Source organism: Callorhinus ursinus, unplaced genomic scaffold (assembly GCF_003265705.2).
Source record: "Callorhinus ursinus isolate GAN/ISIS: 27379988/994484 unplaced genomic scaffold, GSC_fseal_2.0 scaffold63, whole genome shotgun sequence".
Classification (NCBI taxonomy): domain Eukaryota; kingdom Metazoa; phylum Chordata; class Mammalia; order Carnivora; family Otariidae; genus Callorhinus; species Callorhinus ursinus.
This window is the reverse complement of record NW_027397125.1, coordinates 2548051-2567819: the sequence shown is the minus strand read 5'-3', so window position 1 is coordinate 2567819 and position 19769 is coordinate 2548051. Positions and strand designations below refer to the sequence as shown.

Sequence of the window (19769 nt, the reverse complement as noted above, 5' to 3'; positions counted from 1 at the left end):
ATGTGTAATGAAGGTGTATGTACGCACATATCCACATAGATGTATATATGATTCATATGTATGTATATATGTTTAATGACCAGAGGAAGTACCAAACAGACATGACAATTGCAGATTTCATGTCAATGCTTCTCCATGTCAAGTGTCCTCCAATGTCCACAGGTACTGAGTGTGGCACAGGGCTGCAGTGAGGGAAAGGGGCAGGAGACACTACTCTCTAGAGCCCTGAGCTGAGTTGAGCCCCCTGTTTCTCGAACTTGCTTCTGTGCTGATTTCTGGGTAATTGGCATCTTTTCTTCTGGCAACCAGGGACCCTCTTGCTTTCTGCATGCCTTTACTGTCCCCACAGCTGCTGTTTTATATCCAGCTTATACACTTGAAGGATTTTTATTATAAATGTCATGTACACACTGATAGTAAAATTTGAATAGTACAGAAACGAGAATACAGAAAGTAAATATCCCTCCCCCAGCCTTATCCTCCATCTCCTCCCATTTCTGTTTTCAGTTCTTCTTGTGGTTAAATCTGTAGTGATCCCAGGTAATGTGCTGGTACTTCCACGTTTCGATTTATCAACTTTAAGCAGTAGATATTGATTCCCTGCTATGAAAGTTTACAAATTTAGCATACTTGTACTATTGCTCCCATCTCTTAAGAAGATTTTATTCATATTAATGATCCATTTATTAATTGACTTTATAACTCTAAATAACATACTTAAATCTCTTTCTCCTAATGCACCCACCTTAAGCACTATATCTAGACTCCTCAATGTATCTGTAAAATGGGGATAATTATTTTATAAGGCTGTTATAAGGATAAAATGAGAGAATACATTTAAAGTATTTAGCAAGAACCCGGCACTTAGTGAATTCTCAATAAATTTGACCAGTAGTGTTCTGTGAGGGCAGTTGCTAACTTTCAGCTCTTCACTATCTTCACTAAACATCTGCCTTAGTCAGCCAGGGTGCCTGACTTACACATTATCAATGTGAATGTCATTGACATTGCAAACCGCAGCATTTCTTGTTGACATAAAAATAATCAGCTACCTTCACCTGATTTCTAGCATCATCCAGCTCACTAATAGCCCAGTTTGTTATACTTGAAGACATTTCCCTTTGGGTCCTTTGTTTTCCTACTGGAGTTTGGACTGATAACTTTCTAGGTCTGATAGATGGTCCTCATCTGGTTATCTTAGATAAAATGCTTAGGGAATACCTAATTAGAAAAGTGATATTTTGAGCAAAGAACAAAGGAGGGAAGAATTCTAGGCAGAGGAAACAAGTAAGAAGCCCTGGGGCAGGAGTACTCTGTCTACTTGGGGTACAGCAAAGGGGTCAGTGTGGCTGGAGTGGAGTAAGCAATCAGGCTGGAAGCAATGAAGGTAAAATGAGAAGTACATGACCAAACCAAATGGATTAGATGTAGAAGAAGAGAGAGAGGAATCCAGGACAACTCTAATAATTGTGTTCTAAGCTATTGGAATGATTGGGTTGCTGTTTTACTATGAAAACCTTGGGAAGAACAGGTTTGGGCCATGTGAGGTTGGGCCACATGTGACAGGAAGGGGCAGAGAGCATGAGTTCCATTTTGGAAATACTCATTTAGAATGCCTACTAGATATCCAAGTGGAGATGTGACTTCCAAGGCTGGATGTGTGCCCTGGAATTCGAACATGTGGTAGTTAAGCCATGAGATGGGTGAAGCCATGGAGGGGGAGAATGAAATCAGAGACAAGAGTAACTGAGCTGAGGGTCAAGCTCTGGGTTATGCCTAAGTGTAGAGGTGATCAATGAAGAAGAAGAGAAGGAGAGGCCAGTGAAGTACAACAAGTAAGAAGGGGTGGTCTTTGGGAAGTCAAACTAATAATAGGAAAAAGACTGGGAAGTTTTGAGAACTGACTGCTGGATTTAGTTAAATGGAGCTCATTGGTAACCTTCATAAAAGCTAAGTGATATTTTTTTAACTTTTCTAAGGAGAGAAGGGGGACCATCCCCAATCCTTGGAGCATTTTTATTCCCAGAGGTGAACACCCCACTGCCTGCTAGCATCTGCATTAGCACTCAGCAGGGCTGGGCTTTAGCCATTGATGTTTCTGCTCTGTTCCTTGTCCAGAGTGATATTTATTTCTTTAAAAGCCTGCCTGTGTTGTCTTTGTTTGCTCTTTTTCTATTTGATCACATTGGCATGTGTTTAGAGAAGTAGGAGTGTTAGAAAGTATGAACCTAGTAGGCTATTTTGACTGAAATTTCTTTCTGCTAAATCTTTAACTTCTTTACTAAATATCCCTTTCATCTTTTGGCCTTACCTGACTCACCATTGAGGATGTGATTTTTGTGGTCACTTTCTCAAATGGAGATGCTTTTTCTTCCCCATTCCATGTACAATTGGATTAGTGAAATTTGTGTTTCACTGCACCACAGGGCCGCTAAAAGTCATTTCTCCTTCATTTATGCTCATCTCATTTGATACTGCCCCCTCTGTTCCTCCTAGTTTTTGTCACTTATCAACCTCCTGGTCACTGCCTGTTATGGGCTGAATTATGTCCCCCTCCCCAAATTCAAACGGTGAAGTCCTAACCCCCAGCATTTTAGAATGTGACTGTATTTGGATATAGCGTCTTTAAAGAGGTAATTAAGGTTAAATGAATTCATTCAGGTGGGCCCTAATCCATATGACTGGTGTTTTTCCAAGAAAAAGAAAATAGGACACACATATACAAAGAGAAGACCATGTGAAGATCCAGGGAGATGACAGCCATCTGCAAGCCAAGGACAGATGTCCCAGAAGAAGCCTGTCCTGTCAACACCTTGATCTTGGACTTCTAGCCTCCAGAATTGTGAGAAAACAAATTCGTGTTTTTTAAGCTACCCAGTATAGGGTACTTTGTTATGGCAGCTCTAGCAGATTAATATACTGCCCCCCTCCCCATTCACAAAAGATTTTGGCACTTAGTTCACAGACCTTCTATTCCACCCAATGTCCTGCCTTCCTCTTGGCTAGCTACAAGGGCAGTAACAATGGTTCATTCAGTTTAATCATCCTGAGGCCACTCTTCCACTCTACTCAAGCCAAGTACTACCAAGGTATTCCATGACTTCCTCCTTACCCAGCTTAGACTCCAGGACCATTCCTTCAACCAAGCTCTACTGGCAGCCCTCACCCTCTTGTTCTGTTGTCTTTCTGTTGCACCTGCATAGCAAACACCAAACATGGGTGGATCTGAATGCCCATGTTCTCTATTTTGGCAACTGAGACACATTATAATTTGTTTAATGATGATTGAATATACGGAGATTATTTCCCTTTTTACTATTAAATGAGACTATGATGAGTATCATTCATTGTACATATATCTTTGTGTATTTCTTTGATTAAACTAAATTCCTAGAAGTGTAGTTTTAGGATCGAAAGGTTTAAGACTTTCAAAATATATCTCATTGCCTCTCAGTGAGTTTGTAATGATTTTTCATCATTGATGTATGAGAATACATATTTCACTATAAATTTCTCAGAGTTGAGAAAAGTGAGTTTAAATTTTTTTAATCAACTAACTGAATGAAAAATAATACCTATAAGATATTATTTTCTTTTATTGCTAGGAAGATAATAGATTTATATGTTTATTGACAATTCATTTTCTTGGGTTTCTTTTTTTGTTTCATTCTATTTCAGGTGTGTGGGTTTTTTATTGATTTTATAAGAAATCTTTTACTCATTAATTATTTGATGTATTGGTGACTCAGGACTTTCTTAAATTCATAAATGTTCTAGTATGAGTTTGATTATTGTTTCAATAATCTATTATTTGCTTATTGCATCTTTAGGACTACCGATTGTACATACAGAAGGGATTTTTTTCTATTTTATATTTGTCATACTCTTTATCAGTGTTCATCTTCATCCTTTTCCTCTGTATTCTGGAAGATCATCTCCACTTTTTTTTCATGTTAACTTGATGTTTTTGTATTTTTTAATTCTTTTTTTTATAATGTCTCAAGCAGATTTTTAATTCTGCCAATACATTGCTAATTTTCTTATAACATCTCCTTATTTTATCTAGTCCTCTTTTCTTTTCTTCTTATGTCTTAAAGAGCTTCTTATTAATTTCTCGATGTCTTACTCATTTCTTTTCTTGTTTCACAGCCTGTTTAAATTTTGGCAACACAAAACTATATTGCTGGAAATCTTGTGAGTTTTATAGCTGACCTTTTTCTGAAGCATGTAGTTCCTCTTGATTTTAAATAAGACATTGCTTTTATTTCGAGGTGCAGAATTTTTTATTTTGGTTTTATTCTTTTCCTGTTTGCTCATCTTTAATGAGGAGTTCACTCTTTAGGTCTGATTTTGTCAAGACAGGGTGAATGAGTTCTTTTTGGTGTCTCGCAGTGTTCACTCTGTCAGACTTAGAATTTCTCTCTCACATAATAATAGCCTGGATATTTTACACAGATCCTTTCTTAATTTCCTGAGTTTGGTGGTCATTTGTATACAGTATGATCATGCTGCACTGCAAGAGGATCTTCTGCTCTCCCATTGTCTGTTAACGTGAAGAAGAATTTATTCTTAGATTCTCTGGTGATCATCCCTTTCCAGAAATAGTGTGAGAAAACTATCACCGCCCCAGTTTGCATGGCTCCTGAAAACTCTCTCTTGTCCTCGTATAATAGATTTTGTATCCCAGGATTGATGCTCCACAAATCTGTCCTTTCCATCCCGAATAGTTTTATTGAAAATGCATGCGTCCAAACAAGTGTGAAAAGCTATACTTTTAATTGATAGAAGTGGGTGGGGAAAGGGATCCTGGGGCTACACACCACAGCTTCTGCATTTAGCTGATGGCTTCCCTCATTTTATCCAGAGAATGTTCCTAAACCTGAGGCAGTTCTGCTTCATGGGCAGTGGTAGAAATCACCTAATATCTTCTCCTTGGGTTCTGTCAATGCTTGGTCAGTATATCTGATATATTATTCACCAGTATTCCTTACTGCCAGTGCTCTTGTAATGATGTTTCTCTTACAGTGTGGTTGCATTTCAATGAGAAGGGAGAAAAGGGTGAATAGGAAACTACTAGCTATTCTTCATCTTAACATGGAAGTCTGTTTTTATTAGAAGTTATAGGATTTGTTTTTTTAATTTTATTTTATTATGTCATGTTAGTCACCATACAATACAAAAGTAAGTTTAGTAAGAGAAAGAAACATAGAATGAAGAATTAGTGATCATTTTACATTAGCTTCCATGTAACAAAAAACAAACGTGATTGAACTTTTATGGATGAAAGTTTTTCACTTATTAGTACATTTTTAAAATTTTATTTTAATTCCTGCGTAGTTAACATACAGTGTTATATTAGTTTCAGGTATTGAGTATAGTGATGCAACAATTTTATACATTACTCAGTGCTCATCATGCTAAGCTCATCTTAATCCTCAGTACATTTTAGATTTTTTTAGTTGATGAAGGTACATTTATTGTAAGTTATAATACATTATTCTAATTCTTAAGTATTTGCAGACCATCTTCAATCTGTAAGGAAATTCATGGGAATGGACATAATCATTAAGACAATATGAAATATTTAAGTTTCCTAGATAGGAAGAATTCAAGAAAGCTGATAATAGTTGACTTTCTTCATATTACTCTACTGGTAGTCACATTTTAGCCATATTTCATTTTAAGAGGAAACAGCATGGTAATCAAGAGCATGATCTCCAGAACCAGACTTCCTGAATTCAACTTTCATGTCCCCCAATTACTAGCTATAAGTCCTTGGGCAATTTTACTTAACCTGTGTGTATTTCCATGTGCTCATGTACAATGTGGAAATAATAATGGTATATGTACATAAAGTTGATAGGAAGATTAAGTAAGTACGTGGGTATAGATTTTAGCTATGGTAAGCACAATGTACATGACTTTTATTAGTATTAGTTCTTTGTGATAAATGTAGGATTGTTTAACAATTCTTATAAATGTTATTTTTTCATAAGGTTGAGTCATTGAATATTGGGAAGGAGGCTGTAATATGAGACTAGAGGGAAAACCATGTCTAGAAGAAACAACTGCAAAGTTCTGGGGATAGGGGGAACTTGCCAGGTTCTTGTCTACCGTGTTCTTCAGTGTAGGATAACATGAGTTGACGTTTTTCCTTCTGGAAAACCAATGTCAGTTTCTGTGGGCTGGGCAGATTTCCCAAAGAAGACTCACCTAATCTCTTCCTAACCATACAAGCCTGGCAACAATATATAAATCAAGGAAGAGGGCTTTCCATAAATTTTGACTCAAGTCTTCTTTTATTCAACATGGTACTCTATTTCCGGTTTTGAGTCTAGTCCACCAGTCCAGAGTTCTTGTTTTACTCTGCAGAGAATAAATATCTCCTTGTGTGTTGGCATGGGGAAGAGACAGCTGTATAGCTACATGATGTGAAAAGGGCAAATGAAGATTTAATTGCTTTTAAATTATTTTCCACCAATTCTTCTATGTTTAGCAATCCTTTCATCCTTACTTCCAAAGGGACCCAGTGTCATAATTTCTTGAGACTTCTGGCATGATCTGAGATGTAATTTCTGTTGCTATTTTGCTTTTCCTACCAGGTTAGGGTCCAGATTTTTAGAGTATCCAATGGTTTCTATCTTCTCTCCTTTTGTCTTTGTATTTTATGCCTTTTAAAAAATTCTTTTACTTCTGTTTTAGTGGGGTTTTGGAAGAGAGTGGGATAAAAGTCTGTTTCAACCCACCACCTTTAACTGGTGGTCTCTCACTCTCTTTCAGCTTATTCAAGATACCATTTCTGTCTCCATTATACCACTAAAATATCCCTTGCTAAGTTACTAATGACTTGTGTCATATCGGAAATGCAGACCTCATTCTCATTTTACTTGATATTTTAGCAGCATTTAATTATGTTGACAGCTCTTCTTTGAAAGAGTCTATCTTATGAATTTCAAGATAGCACACTCTTCTGGTTTTCTCTCTCTCTTTAGTCCTCTCCTTCACAATATCCTAAGCTAATAAATGTTGGAGTGCCTCAAGGCTCAGTTCTAGGTCCTCTTCTGAGCTCACTATATACCATTTCCATAGACATCCTAATCCATGATTTTGCCTTTAGTTTTCTCCCATTTCTTCATGACTTTCAAATTTATCTCTCTAACTAGGTATCACCTCAGAACTCCAAATGCCCACCCAGCATGTCTATTTGAATGTCTCAAGAGAACCCAAAATCAATATGTCCAAAACTAAACTTAGCATCTCTTGCAACATGCATGAAACACATGTACTATCTGTCAACAAATCATAGATGTCTTGTAGCTTTTCATACTTTAGTAGATGACAGTATCAGCCATGTAGCTTGACAAGTCTCTGGGAGTCATCCTTGACACCACCCTATTTCTCACCCTACATGTCTAATACATCTCCATTTTCTCTTGTTTTACCTCCCATCTATATAGTGAGTTGCTATTTAGAGGACACTTGCTGTCTGCCTGGAGAATTGAATGGTTCCATAGCAGATTTTTGTGAACAAGAAATGTACCTTTGTTGTTGCAAGCAATAAGATATGGAGATTGTTTGTGGTCAGAACATAATTTAGCCCATCCCGACTAATACTATACATGTCATAGTTGGTAATTATACATTCCTTTTAGTTATTAACCTAATGTCTTCCTCCCTTTCAATTTTTAGCTTGAGTAGGGGAGAAATTGTGTTTATTTTTGTATCCCCTGGCACAATCCTAGCACATAGAAAGAACTCGAAAGTATATGTTCATAGACACTAAAAGACAACATAAAGCCTAATGTTATTGTTGATACAGTTCCTCAAATAGGTAGCCATAAGTATTGGTAGAAATGTTATAATTTATAGCATTTTACAAATGGAAGCCTTAAAATATGTAAATTTTAAATCAAGAAGTAGAAATTAATGTTGGAAATGAGCAAGAGCCTGGCAGTGAGTTGTATTTTCTGGGAACCAGTTCTCATTTACACATGCAATCGGCATCCATCTAAATTCTGATGTTTAGGGAACTTCAATAGCAGCTAGTTCTTGTGAAAAGTTCTTTGCTCACCCTCTTCTCAGGACAAGCACTCTGGGTCTGTGTTGAAATAAGGGGAAGTGAAGCATTTGTTCTAAAATCACCTAGAGTAGCACTTGGTTAATAGCATGTTACTCCATCAATCCCTCTTAAGGGATATTCTGAAAGTTCATATCAAGATAGCATTCTCTAAAATACAGCTGAGCCTCACACATCGCTAATGCTTAAGAATTGCTCTTGCTGGCTTTTCTTAACCTTCCAGCTCTGCTAACTCCCCTCTCATTCCCTAGATCAGTCAGAAGTCTTTCTCTTCAAATTCACTCTCTGCTGTGATGGCCTAAGGCCTTCCGATGTGACAGTCTCTTCTTAGTTGACCTTTCTCTCTTCTCTCAGGAGTCTTCTGCTAATTTCTAGGCACTTATGAACATTCATGCCTACAACAGACACATTGCAATCTTGCTTGCTTTCTCATCTGAAGAGCCTGTATATCCAACCTTCAGGGACTACTGTGATTTTTTTATTGTGTGCTCAAACCTGGAAGCTATTTTTAAACACAATTTACAAATTGGACTTTGGAAAATGAGGTGGACCAAATTCTAGAATTTACCCTAAGTAAATGCCTTAAAGTCCATTCCATTAAAGAGTTTTTAATTAAAAAGAACAACACACAGATGCCCCCTTGTTCTAGCATACAGGATCATTCAGCAGCCTTTGGAGGAAACAGAAGAGTTGGCTCCATGGTTAATGTCCTCCTGACAGAATTAACCCTAGGAAAGAGCTAGGATGGCTATTAGAGGCCAAGGTAATTTTGTTTGAAGTGTTACCAGCTCCTCACTTTCATTTCTTTAAGTTTCCTAGAGTAACAAAGAAAAAAGTAATTATGGTCTCAATTCTTTTATTTTCTCCAGACACTATTTTAATATGAATCTCAAAGGACACCAGCTGACAATACCACTGTAGGAGAAAACCAATGCAGAAGTGTAAATAAGGATAAGAGCCTTCTCTTTGCTACTAAGCTGTGATCTTCATGAAGGAGGGCCAAAGATTAATTCACCTTATACAGTACATCAAATGTAATAAGCTTTCAATCAATATTTGTTGAATGAAATTCACATAAGATTTTGCAATGTTTTCAATTAACAAATTATGATCTCAGATGGGTAAAGTCCTAATGCCTTATTAACTTATGATGGACTTCAGGGATCAGTAAATTTTATTCTTCAGGCTATGAGAGTTTCCTCTGTCACTTCTACTGAATATATTGTCCAATAGAGTCGATCAGCTCACTTTATTTATTAGAGGGACAATGACAGGACTGAATTCGGGAGGCCAGAGATAGAAAAGAGTGGGAATCAAATGATCAACTAAAGAAGGCAGTTGCTGGAAGCAAAGTTCTGTCATTAATAATGATCTTTATTTGATCGAAACTGTTTTGTAGATTTATTCACACTTGTGTGCTTTGGAGTAGAGGTCCCCAAGCCTGTGTCTGTATCAGAATCACCTGAGGAGTGATGGATTCAAGTAAAAGATGTTGAATCAGAAGATCTAGTGCTAGGACCCAGGAATCTACATTTTATAAGTGGCTCACCTGTCTCTGAAGCACAGCTAGTTAGGAAACTACATGCCTCTAAACATATCCAGTATGAGTGGAGTGCCATACCCTCTCCTTTAAGTTAAGGAAGGAGTGGTGAGTCTTTCCTCAAGAACTTCGCATTGATGGATGAATGAATAAAGAAAATGTATATATACACAATGGGATAGTATTCAGGCATAAAAAAGAAAGAAATCTTGCCATTTTTGACAACATGGATGGAACTTAAGGGCATTATGCTAAGTGAAATAAGTCAGGCAGAGAAAGACAAGTACCATACAATCTCACTTATATGTGGAATCTTAAAAAAATGTCATGGGGATGTAATGTACAGCATGACTATAGTTAATAATACCCTACTGTATATTTGAAAGTTTCTAAGAGAGTAGATCATACATCACAGGAAAAAATGTAATTATGTGAGGCAATAGATATTAACAAGACTTACTGTGGTGATCATTTTGCAATATAAACAAATACCAAATCATCATGGTGTACACCAACTAATATAATGTTATGTGTCAATTATATCCAAATAGAAAAAGAAAACTTCACAAAGAATCAGTTGTAATACACTGAAAGAGAAAAGCAATTTCATGATTGAATGAGAGAAAGCTATGCATATGGTAAAAATTCTTCTGATGTAAAAGTTCAGGGAAAATAAAAATTTTATGAAGTTTATGTCAAAAAATTTTAAACTTTAATCTGGTGGAAAGAAGGCAGTAGTTCAAAAGACTTCAAGCAAGCGGCAGTAGAGATGAGATAGGGCAAGACAATCAGGGAGTGCCGCTGGTAGCTTTTTCTTGGATGCAGTAGGAAGAATGATCAGAGAAGGATCTCCCTGACCAGTCACAGAGGGGCAGCCAGGGCCAAATCCCCTTCTTCCCCTGTCTCCACCTATGATGTTGTGGGACAAACTGGGTTCCGTGACAGCTCAGACTGTAGTTTGCCAGATTGTTCAGGGAAAGTAACTTAATCTTGCCAAGCCTGTTTCCTCTCCTAAAAAATGAGAGGGACAGAGAAAAGCAGTGATTTTCAATTCAGCATGAGAATCTGTTTTTCCACATCATCGTTTTTATGTCCTCGTGAGGAAACCAGCATGATGGTCATTGTGGTTTTAGTGACCATTGATTGAAAAATTCACAGTATTGCAGCCACTCTGGAAAACAGTATGGAGGTTCTTCAAAAAGTTAAAAATAGAGCTACTGTAGGACCCAGCAATTGCACTACTAGGTATTTATCCAAAGGATATAAGCATAGTGATTCGAAGAAGCCTATGTGCCCCAATGTTTATAGCAGCAATGTCCACAATAGCCAAACTATGGAGAGAGCCCAGATGTTCATCAACAGATGAATGGATAAAGAAGATGTGGCGTGTGTGTGTGTGTGTGTGTGTGTATAATGGAATATTACACGGTCATCAAAAAGAATGAAACCTTGCCATTTGCTATGATGTGGATGGAACTGGAGGGTATTATGCTGAGTGAAACAAGTCAGTCAGAGAAAGACAAATACCATATGATTTCACTCATATGTGGAATTTAAGAAACAAAACAAATGAACATAGGGGAAGGGAAGGAAAAATAAAATAAGACAAAAACAGAGAAGAAAGCAAATCATAAGAGACTCTTAACTATAGGAAACAAACAGGGTTGTGGAGGGGTCGAGGGTGGGGGGATGGGGTTACTGGGTGATGGACATTAAGGAGGGCACTTGAAGTAATGAGCACTGGGTGTTGTACGCAACTGATGAATCACTAAATTCTACCTCTGAAACTAATAATATAGTATCTGTTAATTAAATTGAATTTAAATAAAAATTTAAAAAAATCATGATACCTGAAGAATGACAAACATAGCACTTCTTTTAATTAAATTTCATTTTGTTTACCACAATATCATCTATATGCATTGTCAGAGAGGTTGTATAATGTGTTTATAGCAGATACTGGTATTATTCCAAAAACTCTGGTACATATGAAATGTCACTTTTTAAAAACAACTTAAATCTGGCTCTGAATATCACAAAAATGATTTTTCCAGAATAGTAATTTATCTAATTTCAGTCATTGTTGGGGGTCCCCCTTCCAATCCTAGGATCCCTCCAACCTTCTACCATACTGATTACCACTGAAGTCTCAGTGTCCAAAACCACTTAGTCCTCTTATAGTTGTATCATTTGCTGGTTCTTGGGAATGATCAACCTTGCCAAGCCTAAAAGTCCTGGTTGTCAGTTGGCATGCCTTCCCAGACACACCAGTCATATTAGAAAACTAGAAAATTTCCCTACCACATTGATTTTGTTGCTCTCCCAGTCTACTGTTCAATCTCAAAAGACGTTCATATCTTTATCAGGATAGAAAACCGTCCTTTGAGTTAAAGCTCCTGCCTCTCTCCCCTGCTTATAACTTAATTCATTCAGGGAGCTTAGGGTTTCAGATATAAAAAACCTGGAAGAAATTCTAACCTATTCTGAGCCAGTGTTGTACAAAGAGCCTGCCTACCATCTTGGAAAGAAGAGAACACAGATGATTTCAGTGTCTTGTAATTAAAAATGTAATAAGTACGTGTGGATGTATTTGTGTGTGTGTGTGTGTGTGTGTGTGTGTGCGCGCGCATGCGCTCATGTACTATATATATATGAGGCTTGTTGCATTTAAAGATTTATAGTTCCTTTCTTATGATAGCAGCTGGAAGCCCATGGACTGGGTTCCTCTGGATTAGAGGATCTCGAAGATCCAGTCTAGCTCTTAGTGCTCTTAGGATCTCTTTGCCCTTTGTCATTGACCTTGACTGAGAGCTGCTGCAACCTAGCGCTTCTAGAAATAGGCACTGAGCTCTCCATGTGTAATGACAGGAGCAACTTCGGATAGAATTGTCATTGTTCGTTGGTTGATTGGTTTTCTAACCTGAGGTGAAATAAAAATATATTCAGAATGATATCTGGAAAAATAATGGCAACAACCTTCCACTAACCACCTGCCTTGGGGCATTCTTTGCTCCCATACCCAAGGGATAACCAATGCCTACAACAGTGAGACCGTGGCTTAGTGCTTCATGGGTTCTTCCACATATAAGCAGCTGTTTAATATTTCACATTTAAATCTGAACTTTATTACTTTTGGCTATGGCATGTTGCCAAGCTTTCAATCCAAAAAACAAGTACAGTGCGTACTTCAGAAAAGGTTATATGCTTACAGCAGCATTTCCAAAGACACCTATTTACAACATTTTAGAGATGGGTTTATTAGCCTCATAAAAGCATCACTGTGGTTGGACTGAAGTGTCTAAAATGACTTTACTCTGATTTTTTTTGGCAGCCAGTACGAAAACAATCACTCAGGGTCATGGACGTATCAGGCTTTTGCTTCTGATTTAGAATAGCATATAGACTTTCAGCAGCAGATATGCTCACTGCCATATGCTCATTTGCCTAATGGCATTTGTGGCCACTGTGCTGAGTGTCATTCGTCTAAGGATAAGAGGGGTGACGGTGAGCTGGAGGACTGAGGCACACAAGCAGCCCCACCTCTCCCACGTGCCGACTTCCACGGCCTTTTCTTTTCAACCTAGGGAGAAGCGCAGACTAGGTCTCACGGCCCAGCACAGGGTCCTGCTTGCTTTTGTTCTGTGTTGCCTGACTTTCTTCTCCTTGGTGCAGCTGAAGTAAGTGCATGTTTTCATCTTGACAGTAAACTCTAACTGACCTTAATGGTGAAACCTTTAAAAGTTTATGCCTCTGGTTTCCTAGGTGCTAATTTAATATCATTCCTCCTTGTTTCCACCCTACCTGGAAACTATTTCATTTCACTTTGGTCCTTTTTTTAGTGTGGTTTCCATGATATTACCCTCATCAAAGCTGGCAGGATTCCCTTGCCACCTGTAAGAAGTATATCGTTTAATGACATTAATATTACATGTAGTAATGGAATGTCTATATGCAGGACTAACCAAGTATAAAATAAATAGATTAAACAAGTACAGTTTTAGGGGTAAGAATTCTTATTCTAAGTACTTCGGATGTTCCTTTATTTATAAACAATTTAGGCATCCATTTTTTTAAACTATTCAAATACATTACAGCTATAGTAATTAAAGTAATAAAATAGCACCAATCATGCAGACTATAACTATCTTTATGGTTTGCTTTCAACTTGCTATGGGCAAAGTAAAGGTCAAGAAACATTAATTTTTTTTTAAATGTTCTTTCTTATCTCCCCTCACCCCGCCACCCCCTGGGTAAGTGTTCACTATTCCTGTGTTATACAAAGAATCTGACTCTTCAAAGTTCTTGGTAGGATTCATAGATAGAATGTTTGTGTCCTCCTAAAATTCATGTGTTGAAACCTAATCCTCACTGTGGTGGTATCTGGAGGTGGGGCCTTTGGGAGTGTTCCCTCATGAATGGGATTAGTGTTCTCATATATAGACTCCAGCGAGCTCTCTCATCCTTTAGTGCTCTCATAAAAGAGACTCCAGAGAGCTCCCTCCCCGCTTTGGCCAGGTAAGGACACAGAGAACAGATGGCCATCTGTGCAGGAAGCAGGCACCAGATCTGCCAGGGCCTTGATCTTGGACTTCCCAGCATCCAGACTGTAAGAAATAAATGTTTGTTATTTAGGCCGCCCAGTGTATGGTATTCTATCATAGCAGCCCTAGCAGATGGACCATGGAATGGATCTTGTCTGATAATACAGGCATGAAACCTTCATGAAGGAAGGCACACTTTGCAAATTTCAAGTTAACTGGGGTTGAATGATGACACACAGAGACACGGGGTGGGGGAGGGGTTATGGTCATCATTTTATGGGCTGGAGCAGTGAGTAGGCAGAATCGATTCCAAAAACGTCCGTGCTCCAATCCCTGGAAAATGTGAATATGTCCTATTACGTGACAATGCAGATTTTGCAGATATAATTAAGGTTATAGACTTTGCAATAGGGAGATTCCCCTGGATTATCTGAGTGGGCCCAATTTAATTGCATTAATCTTTAAAAGCAGAGGATTTGCTCTGGCGGGAGTCAGAGAGACGTGGCAGAAGGGAGAGTCAAAGTATCAGCAGAGAGCCTGGGGCACCTGGGTGGCTCAATCTGCTGAGCGTCTGACTCTTGGTTTCGGCTCAGGTCATGATCTCATTGGTCCTGGGATCCACCCCCACGTCTGGCTCCCCGCTCAGTGGGGAGTCTGCTTAAAGATTCTCTCCCTCTGCCCCTTTCCTCCCTCCTCTCAAATAAATAAATAAATCTTTAAAAAAAAAAAAAGTAAGGAGAGAGCCTGCTGTTGCTGGCTCTGAGATGGAGGGGGTTTTATGATGGGGGTACAGCATGGAAAGGAGGGCCACAATCCTGCAGCCACATGGAAATGAGCTCTTCCTATAATGGGAATGAGCCTGGAAGTGGATTCTCCCCCACCCCCCAAGCTTCCAGGTTAAGAGTCTAGACCAGCTGACACCTTGATTGCCACCTTTGGAAACACAGAGCAGAGAAACCAATCAAGCCACTAGGATTTCCGACCATGAGCACCAAGGGAATCAAATGGAACCATGAGAAACAAACTGTGTTGTTTAAAGCTACTAAAGCATCGCCATCTTTGGGTGCTCGGGAATTCTATTTGGGGTGAATGCACTAGCCCTGTGGTTCTCAGTCTGGATGCATTTTATTAGCACCTGAGGAACTCTGTGAACCTATCAGTGCCCAGACCACACTCTAAGTTTCTGAATTAATTGGCTAGGGCAGGGTCTGGCCATAAGTATTCGTTAAAGCTCTCCCAGTGACTATAAAGTGAAATTAGAATTGTGAAGCAGGGGCTGAGCCAGGAGCTAAGGCATTAGGTGACACAAGAGTAACTTAGATGGGCTTTCCATGCCTCCTAAGTATAAGCGATGGAAAACGTCATCAGTGTTTTTTAAATCACATCAATGCTGAATGATCCGCCGTAAAATTTCTTGAAACTTGTTGGAGGAAGACATATATAAATAAAACTAAAGGGCAAATCCCAGTTTTGCTAGAGGAATTTCTTCAGTGTTGTGTGTGTGTAAGAGAGAACGAGAGAGAAAAATCATTAATAATGTATTTTGAGCCCTTCAGAGAATTATCTCCACATGACTTTCTCTTTTAATCTTCCTTCACGCCCTGTCTTCAGATAAAACATTACTCATTCCTCACTTATACTTCCCTTTTTGCAAATGCAACTTTCTGTCTTCTTCCCCCCAAATCTGACTTGAGCCCCTTTACTGTTTGATCTCAACCTACTGTCTATTCTATGAGACTTGTGTGCTCTGTTTTTGCACTACATTAACTTGTGGTACTTCAATATTTTGTGTGTGTGCACATTATATACACACAATTAAATTATGGGCTTCCTGAAAGGTACACAGTCTCTCAGACTCATTCAATCCCCCTAACAAATCTTTTTTGAGCTTCTATCATGTATCAACAACTGTTTCAGTTGCTGAAGATACTATAAGGAACAAAGTCTCTCTTCTCATGAAGCTCATATTTGGTGTTGGAAGGCAAATGCTAAATAAATAAATATATGGTAATGGTGATGAGTGCTATGAAGAAAAACAAAACAAAAAGAACAATGGAGGGGCGCCGAGGTGGCACAGTCGGTTAAGCATCTGACTCTTGGTTTCGGCTCAGGTCATGATCTCAGGGTCGTAAGCTCAAGCCCCGAGTTGGGCTCCACGCTCAGCACAGAGTCTGCTTGTGACTGTCTATCTCCCTCTGTCCCCACCCCCGCCTTTGCTCTCCCTCTCTCTCAAATAAATAAATAAATCTTTTTTTTTTTTGTTAATAAAAACAATGGAAAATGATGGGATAGAAGGAATGCTGTTTTGAATAAGTTGATCAGGGGAGGTTTCTGACAAGGGAGACAGAGCAAACATCCTGGGGAACAGTGGTTCAGGCCGAGGGGATAGTGGGAGTGTAAAGTGTCCCCATGACAGGAGGGATTGTGTGTGCCAGGAACAATGAGGAGGCCAGTGAAGCTGGAGCCCTGTTGGTCAGGGGGAGATTGGCAGGTGATGGAACCAAAGAGATAGGTGGGGGCCAGATCAGATAGGACCTTGTAGGCTAATGTAAAGATTTTATTTTATTCTGAGGGAGTTAAGGAGCCTTTGGAGGGTTTCGAGTAGGGGCAAGACATTATAACTGCCTTCCTATCTAGCTTTTGTCCTTAGCTTGTTATATTCCTTGAAAAAAATTAGTATTAACCATTTCCTTTTACGTCTGTTCTGCTCTTAAAGCTATCGAACTCAGACCCTAATAAGGATAAGGTTGCCTCCTGATTGCCAAACCCAGTGTCTTTTTTCAATATTTTTTCTTCCAGACTTCTGGCAACCCTTAATTTAGCCTTTGACCATGGCCTCCAGGTTGAAACTCTCATCTATTCGTAACCCAGTTACAGTGATTGTTAGTTCTGTGACCCTGAGCCAGTTGTTTAATGTCTCTGTTCTTCAGTTTTGTCATCTGTGAAATGGGGAAAGTAATTGTAACAACTGTGTAGAGTGTTGTCAGGGTCATAAAAGATAAGCATTCAATAAATATTAGTTATCATTGTGTCCCAAATCAAACTTTTTTCTTTTCTTAAAGATTTATTTATTTATTTATTTTTGAGAGTGGGCAGGGGAGGGGCAGAGAGAGAGAGAGGCATGGAGCCTGACACGGGGCTGTATCTCACGATCCTGAGATCATGACCTGAGTCAAAATCAAGAGTTGGTCGCTTAACAGATTGAGCCACCCAGGTGCCCCCCAAATTCTTTATCTTATACCCTCTCCCAAACCTGCTTCTCCTCCCTTGCTAACAATGCTATCTATTCCAGGAACCTTGGTGGCATCTTTAATATTGAATTAATCTTGCAGATTTTGCCTCTGAAGTCCTCCCTTCCACTCATTCCCTCTAAGTGTGTCGGCTGTGTACACACACACACACACACACACACACACACACACACATCCCTTTCCTTAGGTAGCTCTGGCTGTATTGATCTACTCTGCCAACCACTGAACTACTCTTTGCAAATTTTGATGGATTCTTTCCATGGTCCCCCAGTAATCTCACACTATCTCTAATAACAGTAACAAAAGCTATGGTAGTAATAAAGGTAACTACTTTGTGTCAGCATACAGCATACTGAGTGCCTTTCCTATATAATCTCATTGGATACTCACTCACAAAGGTTTGTGAAGGAGGTATTATTATTAATCCCATTTTATAGATAAGGCACTGGAATCATACACAACAGATCACACTCAAGTACGTCTGCTCATTTAAATGTTAATCACACCTAAAAAAGGATCTTCACAGCAACGTCTAGACTGTTGTTTGACCAAATATCCAGGCACCCATAGCCTAGGCAAACTGACACAGAAAATTAACCATCACAGTGCATTTCTTTATAACTGGATCTTTCTCACAAACAAGGTATCATTGACATCCTTCCATGTCAGTAGTTACAGATCTCACTTATTCTTAATAACTACACAACATTTCATGTTTTACTTATTTTTAACAATATTTTGCACCATAATTTATTTAACCTTTTGTCAGTTGATTCAGGTTATTTTAACTGAGTACATTCCTCTATTTTCAGAGAGGGAGGTCACTACAAATAATGCTACACATTGCAATTATTTTGCTAGATATCATTAGATTATTTTTTTAAACTATAGTATCCATGTTTCCACTAGCCATGTATAAGACTGGCACAGGGGACTAGTGTTTTTTGTAATTACTGCCGATCTAATGGATGGGATATGACATCTTACAGTACCTTTAATTTGTATTTTCCAGACTAGAGTGAAGCCGAGCATTTTTTTACGCTTATTAACCATTTAGATTGTCTTTTGTGAATTGTATTTTGAGAATTGCATTGTATTCCTTTCCCATTTTTGGATTGATTTATGTGCCTTTTAAAAATCAATTTATATACTATAGAATTGAACTCTCAATCTCTCACGTGGTTTGCAAATAATTTTTATAGTCTGTCATTTGTCTTTTGACACTGTGGAATCATTTATCATCCCAAATGTTTTTTTAAATTTCTTTTTATAATCAAAATTGCCTTTATAGCTTTGGGTTATAGCTTTAGAGATCCCCGTTCTGCTGAAGAACTCTAAGTTTCATTTTTTTTTAATTTTTAAACATTTAAGTCTTTAATTCACCTAGAATTTATTTTTGTATTTGGTGTGGGATCAGGACTAAATTTGTTTTCCTCAAAATGGTTAGTCATTTATGCTAGCCAAATTCATCAAACAATTGAAGTTCTCTGAAAAATAATTATTAAATTTTAACTTAGAGGAGACAAGGCTAAGTAAGCCATCCTTTCTCCTCTAAATTAAAATACCATTTTTGTCCCATGTCAATTTCCCAAGGATATTCAGATCTTTTTCTGGACTTTTATTGATTTATTTGTCACTTTTATGTTGCTTTGATCAAAGAAACTTTAAAATTTAAAGTTTTATAGCTGGTAAGGTAAATCAACAATTTCTTCAGCCTCAAACACATTATGTTTTATTTATATTTCTTTAATTTCATAATACTATTGGAAGTTTATTCCTCCATGCAAACATCAAATTACTTCACCCAGTTCCAAAAATAAAATAAGTAAAATAGCCCTTATTTTACTAAACCAAACATGCAACCCTCTAGGATTCTACTTGTAATCGCATTACATGTTATTTCAGGGAGAAACCCTACTGTCTTCACGATATTAAATCTTCCCATCTCAATAAAAGTTGCTTATTTGCTGAACCAATATCATAATAGTTACTTCAAGTTGATCAAGTCTCAAGGAGGACTCCTCCATTGGGTCTGGATGATTCTATTTCATTGATTTAAAAGCACTAAAATAAAAATAGGTGAAATTTAGTAAAATAAAATTTTATATTTTTGCAAGTTTCTCTCTTTGCTAGATAAGGACCTAACATTTCCTGCCAGTATATCCACTCTTTAGTATTCCAAAGAGTAAGAAATCCCCAAGAGTCATAGGATATCAAGGGCAAGGGTGGGGGGGGGTGTTGGGGAGGCTGCTGATTTCCTCTGTGCAGCTGCACCCTTACCCCAGGCATGTCTTCCTCCAGTGGGAGGGGGACCCCACCCTCCTGTGTACCCTACCCAGGCTTAGAAGGGAAGGTGTCAT

General features: G+C 38.3%; 1 protein-coding gene across 1 annotated transcript in view; it reads left to right on the top strand.

Moving 5' to 3' along the window:
* The window catches only part of LOC141371263 (uncharacterized), a 248913-nt gene that overhangs the window by 129056 nt on the left and 100088 nt on the right, over window positions 1-19769 (top strand). The window contains exon 3 of the mRNA XM_073885575.1: window positions 2698-2842. Coding sequence (XP_073741676.1) covers window positions 2698-2757 — 60 coding nt within the window. The 3' untranslated portion in view covers window positions 2758-2842. The remainder of the gene's footprint in view (window positions 1-2697; window positions 2843-19769) is intronic.